At 43.4% G+C, this 16,426-nt stretch overlaps 1 protein-coding gene across 3 annotated transcripts in view; it reads right to left on the reverse strand.

The window, feature by feature from the left end:
* HECTD4 (HECT domain E3 ubiquitin protein ligase 4) overlaps window positions 1-16,426 on the reverse strand; it is a 190,406-nt gene that overhangs the window by 117,521 nt on the left and 56,459 nt on the right. For all 3 annotated transcript variants that reach the window (XM_039229794.1, XM_039229724.1, XM_039229639.1), the window contains exons 2-7: window positions 14,720-15,237; window positions 10,268-10,357; window positions 9,075-9,205; window positions 6,469-6,577; window positions 5,426-5,564; window positions 2,417-2,587 (exon numbers count right to left, since the gene is read on the reverse strand). In XM_039229794.1, the coding sequence (XP_039085725.1) occupies window positions 2,417-2,587; window positions 5,426-5,564; window positions 6,469-6,577; window positions 9,075-9,205; window positions 10,268-10,357; window positions 14,720-15,237 (1,158 nt within the window). The remainder of the gene's footprint in view (window positions 1-2,416; window positions 2,588-5,425; window positions 5,565-6,468; window positions 6,578-9,074; window positions 9,206-10,267; window positions 10,358-14,719; window positions 15,238-16,426) is intronic.

A 16,426-nucleotide genomic window follows, 5' to 3' on the forward strand; every position in this document is an offset into this window, starting at 1 on the left:
CTAGCAGACCAATTCAAAGACACTGCAGCTGGAACATTTTATTAAAAAAAGATGATGATTAAGCTGAGAAAATGGATAGAAAAACAGGAGGAGGTACTTTTAAGGATACCACACTCCTGACTGACAGTCAGCTGGTGAGATGGGTGACTGGTTTCCCAGAACAAGTTCAAACCCTATTAAAATTTATTTGAAAAAAAATTTTTCCCAGGAATGCTGATTTCTTCCAGAACGAGGCTGTAAATTACATCATTTAAAAAGGTTTGGTCACGGATTGGCTTGGGGCAATTTTTTCTTTTACAAGTCTCTACAAATACTATCAAGACCACCGCTGTCCAACAGAACTTTCTTCAACAATGGGAAGTTCTAGATCTTGGATGTTCAACACAGAAGCCAGTCACATGTGGCTACCGAGCACTTACAATGTGGCTGATGTGAGCAAACAGCTAAGGTCTTCGTTTTATTTAGTTCTATTTTAAATTTAAGCAGCCACATGAGAGGCGCCTGGGTGGCCCAGTCTTTTTAAGTGTCTGACTCTTGATTTCAGTTCAAGTCATGATCTCACAGTTTCGTGGGTTTGAGCCCCGCATCAGGCTCTGTGTGCTGACCGTGAGGAGCTTGCTTGGGATTCTCCCTCTCTCCCTGGCCCTCCTCCGCTTGTGATCGCTCTCCCCCCAAACCCCCTCAAATTAAAAAAAAAAAAAAGGTAAAAAATTAAATAGTCACATGTGGCTACAGCCTCCTGCACTGGACAGGTATAGTTCTAGGCTACCATGGGTCGTACTCTTACACCAAGCTCTCCTTCCTTCTCTCTGCATTCCAGCCACAGTGGCCCACGGTCCTAAAACACACATGCTTGCTCCCGCCAGAGCCTTTGCAGCACCTTTTGTCTCTTCTTCCTAGAATGTTCTACTTGCCCTTATTCCCCAGTTTCATCAGGTTAACTACTACTTTTCCTTCAAAAACCTAAAATTATCCTGAGGACTGATGGGTGTGGCAGGGGAGAGGGGAGATGGGCATGGAGGAGGGCACTTGTGGGGATGAGCACTGGGTGTTATATGGAAACCAACTTGACAATAAACTATTTGTAAAAAAAAAAAATAAATAAATAAATTTAGCATTAAAAAAACATTAAAAAAATTTAAAAAAAAGAATTATTCAATATTATTCCTGAAACATTTGATAAAATATAAAACATCAAAATGAAAGAAAAAAAAGAAAAAACAAAATTAACCCGTCAAGAATTAGGGACTGATGGTTTTAGTGGAATGTCAATGAATATTAAATCTATATAAAATAAAGCTCAGGGGCGCCTGGGTGGCTTAGTCGGTTAAGCGTCCGACTTTCGACTTTCGCTTAGGTAGTGATCTCGCGGTTCGTGGGTTCGAGCCCCGCCTCGGGCTCTGTGCGGACAGCCAGCTCAGAGCCTGGAGCCTGTTTCAGTCTGTGGCTCCCTCTCTCTCTGACCCTCCCCTGCTCACGCTGTCTCTCTCTCTCTGCTAAAAATAAATAAAACATTAAAAATAAAATAAAATAAAATAAAATAAAGCTCAAAGATCATTTAAAAAAAAAAACCTAAAATTATCTTATCCACTGATTTGCTCACTTGACTATGGTTGATTTTTTGTCACTCTACCATTACCACCCCAAGGCACCCACCAGGCGGATTCCAAGCTCCATCAGAGCAAGGATCCCGTTCACCTTGCCCATCACCCTATTTCTGCCACCTCAACAATGCTGCCTGGCTCCCAGTAGGCATTCAGCTAATACCTAATGAATGAATGACTGCCTTCTCACAATTTTACCCTTCATTACTCTCCGAGACCCCCAAGATGTTACTATAGCCCCAATCTTGCCACTACAATTTAGTTCCAGGTTTCCAACAAGCTCCATGAGCATTTCTACTTAAAAACCCCACTGTCTAGTGCCTGAGTGGATCAGTCAGTTGAGTATCCGACTGTGGCTCAGGTCATGATCTCACAGGTTGTGAGTTTGAGCCCTGCATCAGGCTCTGTGCTACTACAGCTTGGAGCCTGGAGCCTACGTTGGATTGTGTCTCCCTCTGTCTCTGCCCCCTCCCCCGCTCATGCTGTCTGTCTGTCTCTCTCCCTCTCTCACCCCCCCCCAAAGTAAACAAACATAAAAAAAAAAAAAACACCGTCTACACATTAACTATTACTACACTATCTCCACTTTGTTGCCACATTAACCTTAAGGAAGCATGGCTTTATTGTATCCTACAACTTCAAACAAACAAACCTTCAAAGAAATCCAAAAAAAACCAAAAAACAAATTTTGAGGTAAGAGTGAACACACCATACCTACTTTAACTTTCCTGGGTCCTCTGTAAACCAATACAAAAAGAAACCAAATGGAAATTACTCTGCAAAGACACGTAATGAGAGAAAGTGAATCTTACCACAAGTTCAAAAATGTCCATAAAGACAGAATGTCCCTTAGGTGTTTTCTCATTCAGACTGGCAGGAGACCAGATCCAGTAGAAGTAAGTACCATCTGAAGAAAGGTGCACAGTGCTCATGGTGCTGCCAACAGGGAGATGATTGGCTGGCATCGGCACCATCTGGCACACCTGGACATGAAAGAGAGGAAAACTTCCTTAATGTGACACAGAACTTGCGATTAATTCTATCGGTTCATCACTAACGCTATTACGTCCAAAATCAGAACTCAGGCTTCTCTGTCAAAATTAAACTGATATTGAGGCACCTGGGTGGCTCAGTCCATTAAGTGGCCAACTCTTCGTTTTGGCTCAGGTCATGGTCTCACGGGCCTGAGTTTGAGCCCTGCATCAGGCTGTGCCCAGAGCCTGCTTCAGATCCTCTGTCTCCCTCTCTCTGCTCCTCCCCCACTCACACTTGCTCTTTCAAAAATAAAAAAAATTAAACTGATACATTTTCTAACCTATGAAAATTATGTGACAAAAATATAAAAATGCATACAATGGCCCATGGGACAGATAAAATAGGCCAAAGGTATTTCTTGTTTGTTAGACATGTGTGTCTTAACATTTACTAAAGACTAAGCTTTAGAGAAATAGTACTTTCCGAAATGTCCTTAGTAAGTGAATTTCAGACTAACACTTCTACTTAAAGTCAGGGACTAGATCTTATTTACTTTTATACTCCAGCACCTAATTCAGAGTCTAACTCAAAGTTCTTTAATAATATGAAAGGAAGTAAAAAACAGGGCAGAAGGAAGGCAAAAGAGGAGGCAGAGAAGAGAGCGAAGGGAAAGGAGAAAGTAAAACTAATGAAGGCAGACCCTAACCCAGCACACGAGAGCTTAGTGAAATACACCAAGTCTATCAGCAGGAAAGAGACAAACTCCAATTCTCCATATTCGACCTGAATGCATGTGTTTCTAATACTAACCATCCTTCAGTTCAGTATAAAGAATGCGCTTTGCATCATTTCACATTAAATGTGTAGTCACATACTCATTTTTACTGCCAGAGAAAAGCCCTTAAAATGAGAGAAATGGAGAACCCAAAAAACTGCTGACTAGGTTTTTCAAAAATGCTAAGAGGAAGAGAAGTGAAAATCCCAAAATAAACATAATTAGAGAAGGTCAGATGACTTTGGGAACACGAAGAACGACTTTCTGTTACTCCATCTCTCGGGGTGAGTCACTAGTTTCCCTAAGGTTACTTCTGACCCTTGAACTCATTTCATATGAAGGTTTTTTCCAGGCTTGTTTTGTCTATTTCAAAAGTTAAGAAGTAATGCAGTTGCTATGACCACACTTTGGAACTTGTAGTGCCTGGAAATATCTACAAAGTTGACAGCTACTTATTGGCCTACGTTACCCCCAAACTGCTCCTAATGCACCTAGTTAGTGACAACACGATTTTCTTGGATTTAAAAAAAAGGTTTTTGCAACAACATAGATGAAATGGACATTGCTTTAAATAAAAACCATGTTCCAAAATTTAACATCTGTTTAATTCCCAGGCTTATAATTCTATTTCAAATAAATATAGGACATATTCTCCTCTGTCTGCATTAGAGATAAAATATGAAGTCAATTGGACACAGCTGCCTGGCTCGGTCAGTTAAGCGTCTGACTCTGGCTCAGGTCAGGATCTCACAGTTCGTGAGGTTGAGTGAGCCCTGTGTCAGGCTCTGCACTGACAGTGTGGAGCCTGCTTAGGATTCCCTCTCCCTGCCCCTCCTCTACTTGTGCATGTGTGCATGCACTCTCAAAATAAATTTAAAAAGGAAGAAAAACACCCACTTGCTGAGGGCTTACAATACACCTCGCCTCAGCTGCCTTGTCTGTATGGTGAAAATGCCATAATTCTACCTCACGGGTAGGAGGAGAAGTGTATGTAAATCACCTAGACCAGGGCCCGGCAAAGAGACACTGATAAATGACAGTTACTATTATCATCAATCAAATACTAGGCACTGTGCTCCATTCTAAGCACACAAAGACAGGGAAGATAGGGTCTAGACCTAAAGGGATGCATGGTAGTGGCGAAGAAACACAAGAACAGGTGATTTCAGCGAAATCCAGCAAGTACTGGGATAGAGGGCTATGTTTGGAAGCACTCAAGATGAGCCCTGAATCCCTAATCACATGAGGATTTTACCCAAACTCAGTTCAAGGCTCCCCATTCCCACAGAAAGTCTGTTTAGAACAAATAAACAAAGGATACCCTCCCCAAAGAGATCTGGCAAAAGAAAAAGACAGCTAGGATGTATACCATCGTTGACGCTCTAGAATTTTTTTTAATCATAAAAGTTTGGTGATGGCCTTAGAAACTAGAGCACATTAAAGAGCCCAAATGTCCATCAATGGATGAATGGATAAAGAGGATGTGGTATATACGTACAATGGAGTACTACTCGGCCATCAGAAAGAATGAAATCTTGCCATTTCCAACTATGTGGATGGAACTAGAGGGTATTATACTAAGCGAAATTAGAGAAAGAAGTATCATATGACTTCACTTATGTGAGGACCTTAAGATACAAAACAGATGAACCTAAGGGAAGGGAAGCAAATATAAAAACAAGGAGGGGGACAGAACATAAAAGACTCAAATATGGAGAACAAAAGGTTACTGGAGGGATTTGGGGAGAGGGGATGGACTAAATGGGTGAGGGGCATTAAGGAATCCACTCCTGAAATCATTGTTGTACTGTATGCTAATTTGGATGTAAATTACAAAAAATTAAATTAATAAGTAAAATTAAACAAAACAAAAAACCCAGAGCACACTCAGATCATGTGGGGCAACTCTGAGACCTCAGAGGAAAAAACGGAATGCCCAGATGGTGACCATTAAAAGGAAGCCACTGTGGCAGGAAACTATCTCAACTGTGTTCTTATTCCCTCCGAGGAGGTCAGAACTTCCCTTACGGTCTCCAAGCTGTCAAAGACAAGGTCTTGATTTTCTCTTTACCTGAAGGGTATTCTGGTCAATGACTTGGAAAAGGGAGTGAGGTTTATTATCAAAAGACACAGGCCGGTGGAGAAGACCGCCACTGCCAAAGGCGACCCATCCTGCTTCCAGCTCCTCATTCCGGCAGTACACAAAGCCTCTGCGGGAAGAGAAAGAAACAAACACACAAAGGCATGCAGGCTGAGCAGCCAGACGGTGTTCAAAACCACACAACGAGCTGCAACAAACATCTTCCACCCGATTCTTAAAAAATGACGAAGGATGCAAAACATCTAAAGGAGAGTACATATGTTACATTAACTTTACGACTGACACACTACAGCAAATATTCATTTTTCCGCAACAAATTAAAGCGGAGAAATAGCTGGGGAAAAGATCTAATTAAATATATATAAGGATCTCAAACTGTGGTTTCTTTTGGCAGCAATTCACAGATCTGATATCCCCACTGAAAAGCAGTGCTAATTCAATGTCAAATCCAAGTACAAAAAGACTGAACTAGGGGCGCCTGAGTGGCTCAGTCGGTTAAGCGTCCGACTTCGGCTCAGGTCATGATCTCACGGTTCATGGGTTCGAGCCCCACATCAGGCTCGGTGCTGACAGCTCAGAGCCTGGAGCCTGCTTCGGATTCTGTGTCTTCCTCTCTCTCTGCCCCTCCCCCACTCATACTCTGTCTCTCTCTCTCTCTCTCTCTCTCAAAAGTGAACGAATGTTTAAAAAAATTTTTTTAAAAGACTGAACTAGGAAAATGTCCATTCATCAACATGGAGAAGGCACAAATATAGCAATTCTGATCACAGAGAAATTTTTGGCTAGAAACAATGACCTGAGGGCTACCAAGCTCTTTAGAGTCAAAAACAAAGCTGAAATGCATTATCAGAACAAGAGCCTACTAATCCAAGAAAAACCGAATTACATGAAACTGTTCATACTTAGTTACTAGTGAGTCTTTGCTGGGGGTGGGGTGGGGGGAACGAAACAGGGAGATCTGCATCCCCAGATGTCTTCCTCCCAGAGATTTACGGCAGTTCCATGCAACTAACCTGAGAGTACCATGTAATCCAGACCCCAGTTTGCTTACTCCTCTTCCAACCGAGTTAGTAGTATACAGGTAGAGACCATCCGCCGTGAGGCAGCGCCCCAAGTCAGCATCTGAAATCGGTTTTTCACAGGTAAATTATATACATGCTTTTCCTAATGAAATTATAAACGTGCTGGTTCTAGTGAAAAAGCCATTAGGAGGAAAGATAATCTCCCACTTCTAAAAGAAATGCTTCAGAGTGACTTCCAGGAAAGATGGCTCAAACCCCCCAAATCAAACCTCCAGAATGCAGGAGGGATCAGGAACCAAGATCAAGGAAAGAGATCAGATAGATAATATAGCAGGGGAACCTGGTTCTACCTGCCAGAAGTCTTTGTTTTTTCTTTAATAGCAAAAAGAGAGTCAAATTTATACACTCTGAATTCTAATCTGAAAGGAGTAGGACTAGAGTCTGGTGGTTAAAAAGCCACGAGCTTTTGAGAACTTTGGGTACTTACTAGTTGACCTTAGGCCTTTCTGAACCTCAGTTTCTTCATCCAGAAAATGAGGACACTGTGTACCGCAAGAGTCACTGTGATGGTTAAAAAAGATAGCGCGGGGGGCACCCACAGCCCCCTGCGTCAAAACCAGGGCTCCACAAATGGCAAATGCTATTATGCTGGCATATCAATGAAACTCCTGGAACTCCAGAGGCAATAAAATCTGCCTCTGTGGATTTCCCATCCAGTGACTATTTCCCCTTAGCTATATCCGCTGCCAGCTAAAAACCCGTATTGCTCCATAGAATAGTAAATGGTGTATTAATTTACCCTCAAGAATTTGTCCTAAAGACAGAGCTTGTAAAACTTTCGGTATTTTCCTAGTCATTTCACTACGTTTAAGTTTGTTTACTACCCGTCTTATTAAAGGAAACCCAACACCACAGCCCTCATTAGTATGAGTACATGGTTACCTTAAGAATTCAGTCTATGAATCCAAGCCAACTGGAATGTATAACTGTTGGTTCTCAAACAGTTAAAGTGAATAATCATTTTTAAAGTATTAACTTCCCTCCTTAAATATTTTAACTTGGAACCTGTAAACATCCATTTATTCATTCCTCTTTGGACGGAGGCCCAGGGCCTTCTGAGGAAGAGTCTGACAAGGGGTAGGAGGGAAAGCGACAGAGAAGACTGGCCCTGAGTTGATACTTGTTGAAGCGGAGTGAGGAGTGCATGGGGCTGATGAAAGCATTCTCTCAACTTCTATATTGGTCAAATGTCTCCGTATTAAAAGTAAGACTTTAAAAATTATTACAAGAAAAATATTCTCTAGGTGGAAGCCAAAACTAAAAGTACAAGGGAGTGAAAACCAAGTAGATCAGTTTAACAGCATCACCCTCCTTAAGAAACTACCCCAAGGCAGATACTAAAAGATGTGAAGGGAGAAAACAAAGGGGTTTTGGTTTTGTTTGAAGATATAAATTTCAGCCTATAACATTTAAAACTTCTGGGGTATTACAGGCTTTTTGCTTCTGTTGACTCCAGTTGCCTCAGAACCATCTTACCATTGGTTCCTCTTCCCATCTCACGTGACCATTTGGAAGAAACAGTGGACACGAGAAGAAACAGGCCACAGGATGAGAGGTGCAAGGGTAGCCTTCCGCCCAGACTGCACCCCATGCCCTTACGGTTGCCCACGAAGTCTCCCCATCAAGGGCGTGAAATGAAAGAGCAGGCAGAATAGGCTCTAAATCCCATACCTCATTAACATCAATTTTTTTCAGAGATTCACTTTGAGTCTTTCCGTAAGAAAACTGAACATTTTAGAAACAAGTTCCTGGGGTGTTTTAAATTCCTGTTTCATCAGTTACATAATGTTTAATGACAGAATACCAGTTACAACAGCAAGCAGGTTTGGGAGCAAGGTGGACCCTTGGCGAGTCTGTACCTCCATGGGAGGAAGCTAGAAGCGGCTGGCCTGGGTCACCAGGGCACCACTCAGTGCATCTACCATACAAATGGAGAGGCTGCCTTCATCCGACAAGTCAGATCAGGGAGGGCCAGTTAAGAGAGCTTTCATGAAGATCACAATAAACTGATACGGAAAACTTCTGAAAGTATAAAAACGTTTTAATCCAGCCCATTTTGTTAAAGGAGATACTTAATTTGTGCTCCTTTGAACAATCGGTCTTTTTTTTTTTTTTCCTCCTCCCTTTTAGGACGGGAGGGTTCATCAACACACACATAATAAATTACTAAAAGAAACAGCATTAGGCTCAGGCAGCCAGATCTGATATTCTGTTCGTGGACATGAAAATTCAGTTTAAGGCTTCCACGCTGAGACTCAAATACCCAGGAGTTAACTGAAGTACTTCATGGCTCCTCGGCTAAAGTGTTTGGATGATACCTTTCCCTTGCGATATGAAGGCCTATCCCTTTTCTTACCTCACTGAGTATCAGCTTTTACACTTTTACTGATAAAGCAGACAATGAACACACTGTATAGAATCCTAGCGCTTTTAATTAAGAGAACACAGAGTTCTATCTAAATCATTTGCCACAATGATCTAAGACCACTCTTTTCACATCTTAATTCCAATCACTGGGGCAAAACCCCCTACGTTACCTTTATTTTCAGAACCGGAGCCAGTGTTGCTGTCCGGTGCAGGCAACATGTCTTCATACCCCCACGATACTATGTGTTTGCCACCGAGCAAACAGGAGGGGGAGCCAGGCCCCCCTTCCAAAAGCAACAGCCTATGAACAGGGAGATGGGAGAATCAAAGACAAGAAAACTGTCCATTTCAGCAAGAAAATGAAAGTCATCTCAAAGAGCAGATAATTTAAAAAGTTTTATACAAATATGTATCTGGAAAAAATAGTCATTTTTTAAAATTTACAAACTACAAATCCAGGCTTACAGAAATGTTATAATGAAAGTACAGCTGTGTATAGGGGCGCCTGGGTGGCTCAGTCAATCGGGTGACCGACTTCAGCTCAGGTCATGATCTCATGGTCTGTGAGTTGGAGCCCTGTGTCAGGCTCTGTGCAGACAGCGCAGAGCCTGGAGCTTGCTTCAGATTCTGTGTCTCCCTTGCTCTCTTTCCCTCCACACCCCCCCCACCCATCTTCTATCAAGAATAAGTAAACATTTAAAAAAATTTTTTTTTTTAATGTTTTTTATTTCTAGGAGAGAGAGAGAGAGAGAGAAAGACAGCGTGAGCAAGGGAGGGTCAGAGAGAGAGGGAGTCACAGACTGAAACAGGCTCCAGGCTCTGAGCTGGCAGTCAGCACAGAGCCCAACGCAGGGCCCGAACCCACGAACCGTGAGATCATGACCTAAGCGAAAGTCGGACGCTTAACCGACTAAGCTACCCAGGCGCCCCATAAGTAAACATTTTTAAAAAACATTTTTTTAAAGTACAGCTGTGTATAAAACGTATAGGTTTTACATATATGTAGAGGGGGCAGTTAGGGCAAGGATTGGGAGGCACATATACCAAAACATTAGTAGTGGCTATCTTTGGGTAATGAGATTATAAGTGATTTTCAGTTTTTTTTTATGTCTTCACAGCTCTTAAAATCTATAAAAATTCATTGTAAGTGATTACATTGTTTAAAAACAAAGTAAAAACTGAAAAACAACACACTCTAGGAACACTTTCAAAGAAGGAAGGAGGAGACAAAATTCTTACGTATAGGATATTTTAAAATATGAATCATTAATTAAGGAGTTTAGCACTCTACTTACTAAAAGAGACTTTATGTCCAAATCTCCCTTATGGAGGAAGAGGGTAAGGATCCAAAGTGACAGCTTACCTATACAGTACATCAGCTACAGGCAGGGACCCCAGATCAGTCTGTTTCTGTAATAGATGGACCGTATGAACAAAAGTCTTCAATGATCCCCTAAAAATAAAAAGGAAAATCATCAGAACTTAAAAGTCAAATAAGAAGGTTAATTTTATTAACCATGTGAGAAGGTTCTCCAAAAGATGTCTGCTTCTACCAATCGGAAGACATGTACAAAACATACTCGATTCTTACAGATTACCCCTGGCTCATACAGAAAGTTACTGTATGAGTGGCACCAATTATGCCGATTAAGATGTTCTCCTTGCATCTGTAAAGGCAAACAATTTTCCCCCCAACACAAAGTTCAAAACAGAAGGCTCAAACACAAAGAATGTGTGGCTATTATGTTTGGACAGTTTCATCAAGTCCTTCTTTAGCCTAGGAGACAGATTTTACAGAAGGCAGTTACATTTAATAAATAACCTAATAGTATTTCTAGCCTTAGTTTTTATTTTTTAGTTCATTCATTTATTTTGAGAGAAAGAGACAGGAAGAGAGAGGGAGACACAGAAAGAGAGAGAAACAGAAGCTGGTGAGGGGCAGAGAGAGGGAGAGAGAGGATCCCAAGCAGGCTCCACACTGTCAGCCCAAAGCCCGATGCAGGACTCAATCTCATGAACCAGGAGACCTGACCTGAGCGGAAAATCAAGAGTCAGACGCTTAACCAACTAAGCCACCCAGGCACCCTCAGGCTTAGTTTTTAAATATCTTTAACTTTATCATTTTACATAACATCTCCCCATCACATTAAATATGCCTGAAAAGGAATATGTTCAAATAATTTTTAAAAATTTATTATTAAGTCAACTCTGCCCCCAACATGGGGCTTGAACTCATGACCTCGAAAAGAAGAGTCACAAGCTCTACCAACTGAGCCAGCCAGGCCTCAAATAATTCGGATTGTGAGCTCAGGTGTTCCTTCTGCTTCCCTTGCTGTGAAGTATGTGATTATAATACTCATGGAGCTCACCGCTATCCAATTTTCTTTTGGTTCCCAAGGCTCAAGACTCTGGGAAATCTAGAATATGGTCAGCAGGATCTAAAAGAAGGTGATTTTAAGATGCATAGGACTTACCTGGCCAGATCCCAAGTATAAATCACCACAGAACATTTCTGGAACTAAATGATCACCTGTATCAGATAGGCCGACTTCAGATCGCTGCCTTATTCTCTTAGCCAAAGCTTTAATTGCTAGGTATTATATGCCTGAACCCCAAAAGAAACAGAATACCTGACACCGGACCGAGCAGGCTTGAGTCGTCCTCCTAAGTGCCCCTTTCACTACTTCTGGTGTTCAAAGAATCAAAACCAAAGAGCAATAGAATATAAAGCAGGAAGGCAGCAGCCAGTGCTAAACGCTCAAGTTGGGAGTCGGGCCACTCACAAACTGCCCCATCTCAACCCGGTCACTTAATTCCTAGGGATTTTTGCTTCTTCATGTCTCCAGCAGGGAGCCCTCCCTGGGGTGCAGGGAGGTTAAAATAGAGGGGCAAAAGCACACTGGAACATGTAAGCCCATTAAACCAGCTATACGGTACTGCTAGCTGCCAGACTGAATCACTAGTTCCTCGGCTCCGAAGTCCCTCCGTGATTAGAGCCATGCCAACCTCTCCTCCTGACCCTTTCCTCACCCGCTGCCTTCCGGATGATTATGGTGCGGTCCCTCAGCTACCCCCTCAGCTACCCCAAGCACAGAAAGAGCATCTGAGTTGTGCCACTTAGTGCTACTCCTGACCGCAACACTCGGCCACTGGCTGGATCTTTCTCGTCATCCCGGCCTCTGCTCCACTTCAGGGAGGCCTTACCTGCAGTCTTTACTGAATGCTGTTGGACCTCCACTTAGTCAGCCTCTATCAGAACATCCTGCTAGGTTTTCCTTCAAATGAACAGCCCTCTCTGAAATTAGCTTCTGCATGTCGACTTTGCAATTTTAAGAACCAACTGTCTAGCTCACTGCTGGATCCCCACTGCCTAGAAGAGCGCCTTGCACACGGTAAGTGAGCAATAATTATTTACGAAGTGAATCACTCAGAGTCCATTCAACTGCGAGGCGTGAAACCATGAATCACTATGTTCCTAAAACCTAGCAAAGTTCCTGGCAAAGGTGTTCAATAAATGTTAGTTGGCTGAACGAATAAACATCTTCAAAATAATTTTTGAAATGTTTGGTCTTTGGAAGCATCGATCTCAGAAGTTCAATTACGTCCCTCGTAACTTCATTAATGTAGATAACCCAACTAAAACGCTTAGGACTTCTCAGGTAAATAAAGTCCAGAATAAGAGGGCAATATTGGCAATACCATGTAGGAACCATGTTAAAAACAGCACAAGGGCGCCTAGGTGGCTCGGTCGTTAGGCATCAGAGTTCAGCTCAGGTCATGATCTGAGTTTGTGAGTTTGAGCCCTGCTTTAGGTAAAACATAAATCCCAAGTGAGCCCCATTTCTGTCTCTTGTGGGATTGATTCTCTCTCTCTCTGCCCCTCACTCACTTGTGCCCTCGCTCCCTCAAAATAAAAACCACCAAAAACCCCAAGAAGAAACTGAAAACATTCATTTCAACATTTCTGAGTGGAATTTGGAATCTCAAGCACAGGAAGTAATTTCAATAACTATCAGATTGAATGTGGGCACAAAAAGGAAGTTTTATGACCCCGTGTTCAATAACTTAAAAAAAAAAATGTTTAAAATTCAGGAGTTGATGATTCCTAATTAAAATTCAAGAGTTGATGATTATTCCTAACATTCTAAATCTGCCTGAAGACAGTTCTATCTAAAAGTATTTTTTCTCTAAATGGGATTTCTGTGTTAATAATAAATCTATTTAGGGCTTGGAAATGATCTTCTACAAATGTAGAATATAAATTAATCCAACATAAAGCTTTTCAAGGGAAATGTATTTCAGTACCACCCAGTAACGTCTCCAGAATTAAGCTCATGTTAGGATTTCCACAATCATCTACAGTCTTCAGGCATCTAAAACTAGGCTAAGACAGTTTTGCTCAGGGCAAAGAAACTGACAAATACTGGTGCAATCTTGCCTTAAAAAAAAGCCTGAGATTCAACCATGTGAAGGTCAACTTTGAAACCATAAAAAACAAGAGAAGTCTTATAGCTAAGAACTTCATAATCTTCCAAGAATTTACTCCACATACACTTTGCTTTAAAAAAAAAAAAAAAGTGGGGGGGGGGGACACCTGGATGGCTCAGTCGGTTAAGTGTCCAACTTCAGCTCAGGTCATGATCTCACAGTTCGTGGGTTCGAGCCCCGCATCGGGCTCGTGCTGACAGCTGAACTTTGGATTCTGGGTCTCCCCTCTCTCTCTCTGCCCCTCCCCTGCTCACGTTCTTTTTCTCAAAAATAAGTGTTCAAAAACTATTTTAGAAAAATAATAAAAAATAGAGAGGGGCGCCTGAGTGGCTCAGTCAGTTCAGTGTCCAACTTCAGCTCAGGTCATGATCTCACAGCTTCTGAGTTCGAGTCCCACGTCAGGCTCCGTGCTGACCGCTCAGAGCGGTCACAGTAGCTGTGTCTCCCTCTCTCTCTCTGCCCCTCTCCTGCTCGCACTCTGTCACTGCCTCTCAAAAATAAACAGGAAAGAACGGAAAGAGAACTCAAAGAAAATTCTGAAGGGAGAGGGGCCGATTAGTTTCACTATTTAACCTCACACTGATCTGTCAGACCATGGTCCTAACTGGTCTCTAGACAACTAGCTTAGAAGAAAGTAAGGGCAGAGGACCTCTTTCTCACAAATATGTGCCCATGAACATAGACGTTATTGGGCAGGACAAAGTAGAAATCCTCTCCCTGGAAAAGTCACTCCAAGCACATTTCCTATGGATAGGAAATCAGTAACATCAGCTTATACACAAAGGATGGCACACTATTAAATCTAGACATATGCAGAGAGATCTTTCCATTAAATTAACGGAGGCAAGCATCTGGGTCCAGAAATACAATTTGTGATCAAATCTGTGGGAGTCGTGCTAATCATCCACTCACTTGCTGATACGCTCCTTACACACACCCGTGGAGAAAAACAAAATTAGGGGCTCTACAAGTTTTCTGACCGTCCTCCTGGGAGAGATACAGCTATGCCACCACCAACTGCTGCACCTGAAGCACTAACGGCGGAGGGGGCGAGTAGATAGCGGCAGGCTTGGCTCTCCATTTCCAGCTGCTCAGCTTTATCTCGGGAGCACAGACGGCAAACGCTGGAACTTAGCTTCCAGCTGGGGTTCCTGGCGCCCAGTTTTGGTGAAAGCATCTCCTGCACGGTCAAGGCTGTGAAATTCAATGCTGCCGCCCAAGAAGGCCTACCGGATGCGAAGACTTCATCAAACAGGCCTGCCCTCTTCCCCCCACCGCCCCCCCACCCCGGCAGCAGCGGTCAGGGGTTCACTGGGCCTGCCCTTACCTGGCACACGCTAAAGCCACCAGGGCAGCGGCAGCGTTCTCCCTTTGCTTGTGTGGGACGTGCCGGCCCGGGTCGGGGGCGTCCTCCAGCCAGGAGCACAGCAGGGTCTCGATGCCATTGAGACAGTCGGCGGGCTCCTTGGTCAGGCTCAAGGGCTGGCAGTCGCGAAGGCAGTTCAATAGCACCTCGGCAGTGATGTTACAGAGGGAGGGGTCCGTCCTGCTCTGGGACTGGATGAGGGGGAAGACCAGCAGGAGCCCCATGCGGGACGTGAAGGGCGCCTGCTCGGGCTGCTGCAGCAGGCCCTGGCGCTTGAGCAGCGCCAGCGTCTCCTCGTCGCCCGAGCTCTCGCGCTCGTGCTGCTCCTCCAGGGCGAGCTGGCGCTGCGCGTTCCACAGGCCGCGCAGCGCGTTCAGCCGGTACTCCAGCAGCCGCGCGTACGCGTTGCTCTGGTTGCCGCACACCGAGCGCAGCCGCTCGGCCAGCTCCGTCGGGTTCTTGGTCTCAAACGTCAAGATCTAAGGGAACAGACAATAAAGAAGTTCGGATGCGTGGTTCCCCCTCCGCCGCTTCCACCGACGGAAGCGAGTCTGGCCGATGGGGTCTAAAATTAGTCCACATCAATCCTCTTAATTGCAGCCGAATGGGAAAAGATGTGCCGTAGAGCCAGGAGTTTGCTGATGGAGATTCCCCTCCCCTCCTCCACCACGACCTTGGGCCGGTTCCGCTAGTGCTCCAATTAAAAGGAATTATCAGACCTAATTCAAAGAACCCAAATCATGAAAATAGTGAAGTGTGGAAGTCAGAAATGCGTTCAAGTAATTTATTTTAGAAAATGGAGGTACGAATCTTTCGGAAATGCTCTGGAGTTATATACAACGCATTTCGCTGACTCCAGTTACCAGGTGGATTGTAAGTGAAATCAAGAACAAAGTTTTATCTTCAAAATCGAATACACCTAATAATGGACAGTTTTTATTTTGAAGAACACTCCATTTTTACTACAGTTAATCCATTATTTCAGTCGGTGACATGGTATAGATTTATTCAGTTCCTACTGACCGAGGAATCACTATTTTCTTGCCAAAACATACAATTAATTACCAGGAGACCTCCTCTAGATTCTCAGCAACTAGGGAAATAAAACCATTAAATCCTCAATCAACTAAGAAAGGAACCAGCTATCACGATAGAGAATTAAGGGGCACCTGGGTAGCTCAGTTAAGTGTCCAACTTTGGCTCACGTCATAATCTTGAAGTTCATGGGTTTGAGCCCCGTGCTGGGCTCTGTGCTGACAGCTCAGAGCCTGGAGCCTGCTTCAGATCCTGTATTTCCCTCTCTCTCTGACCCTCACCCGCGAGCACTTACTCTCGCGCTCTCTCTCTCTCAAAAGTAAATACACACTAAAAAGTTAAAAAAAAAAAAGAAAGAAAGAAATAGGGGCAGTTGGTTGGCTCACTTGGTAAAGCAACCAACTCTTGATTTCAGCTCAGGTCAAGATCTCATGATCTCATGGCACTAACAGTGCCAGCTTGAGACTGTCTCTGCCTCTCCCAGGCTCGCACGCACACATGTGCTCTCTTACTCTCAAATAACCATTTCCTTTTAAAAATGAAGAATTAGGGGCGCCTGGGTGGCTTAGTCAGTTAAGTGTCCGACTTTCGCTTAGGTCATGATCTCGCGATTCGTGGGTTCGAGCCCCGCGT

Source organism: Hyaena hyaena, unplaced genomic scaffold (assembly GCF_003009895.1).
Source record: "Hyaena hyaena isolate Hyena2069 unplaced genomic scaffold, ASM300989v1 scaffold_0, whole genome shotgun sequence".
NCBI classification, from domain to species: Eukaryota; Metazoa; Chordata; class Mammalia; order Carnivora; family Hyaenidae; genus Hyaena; species Hyaena hyaena.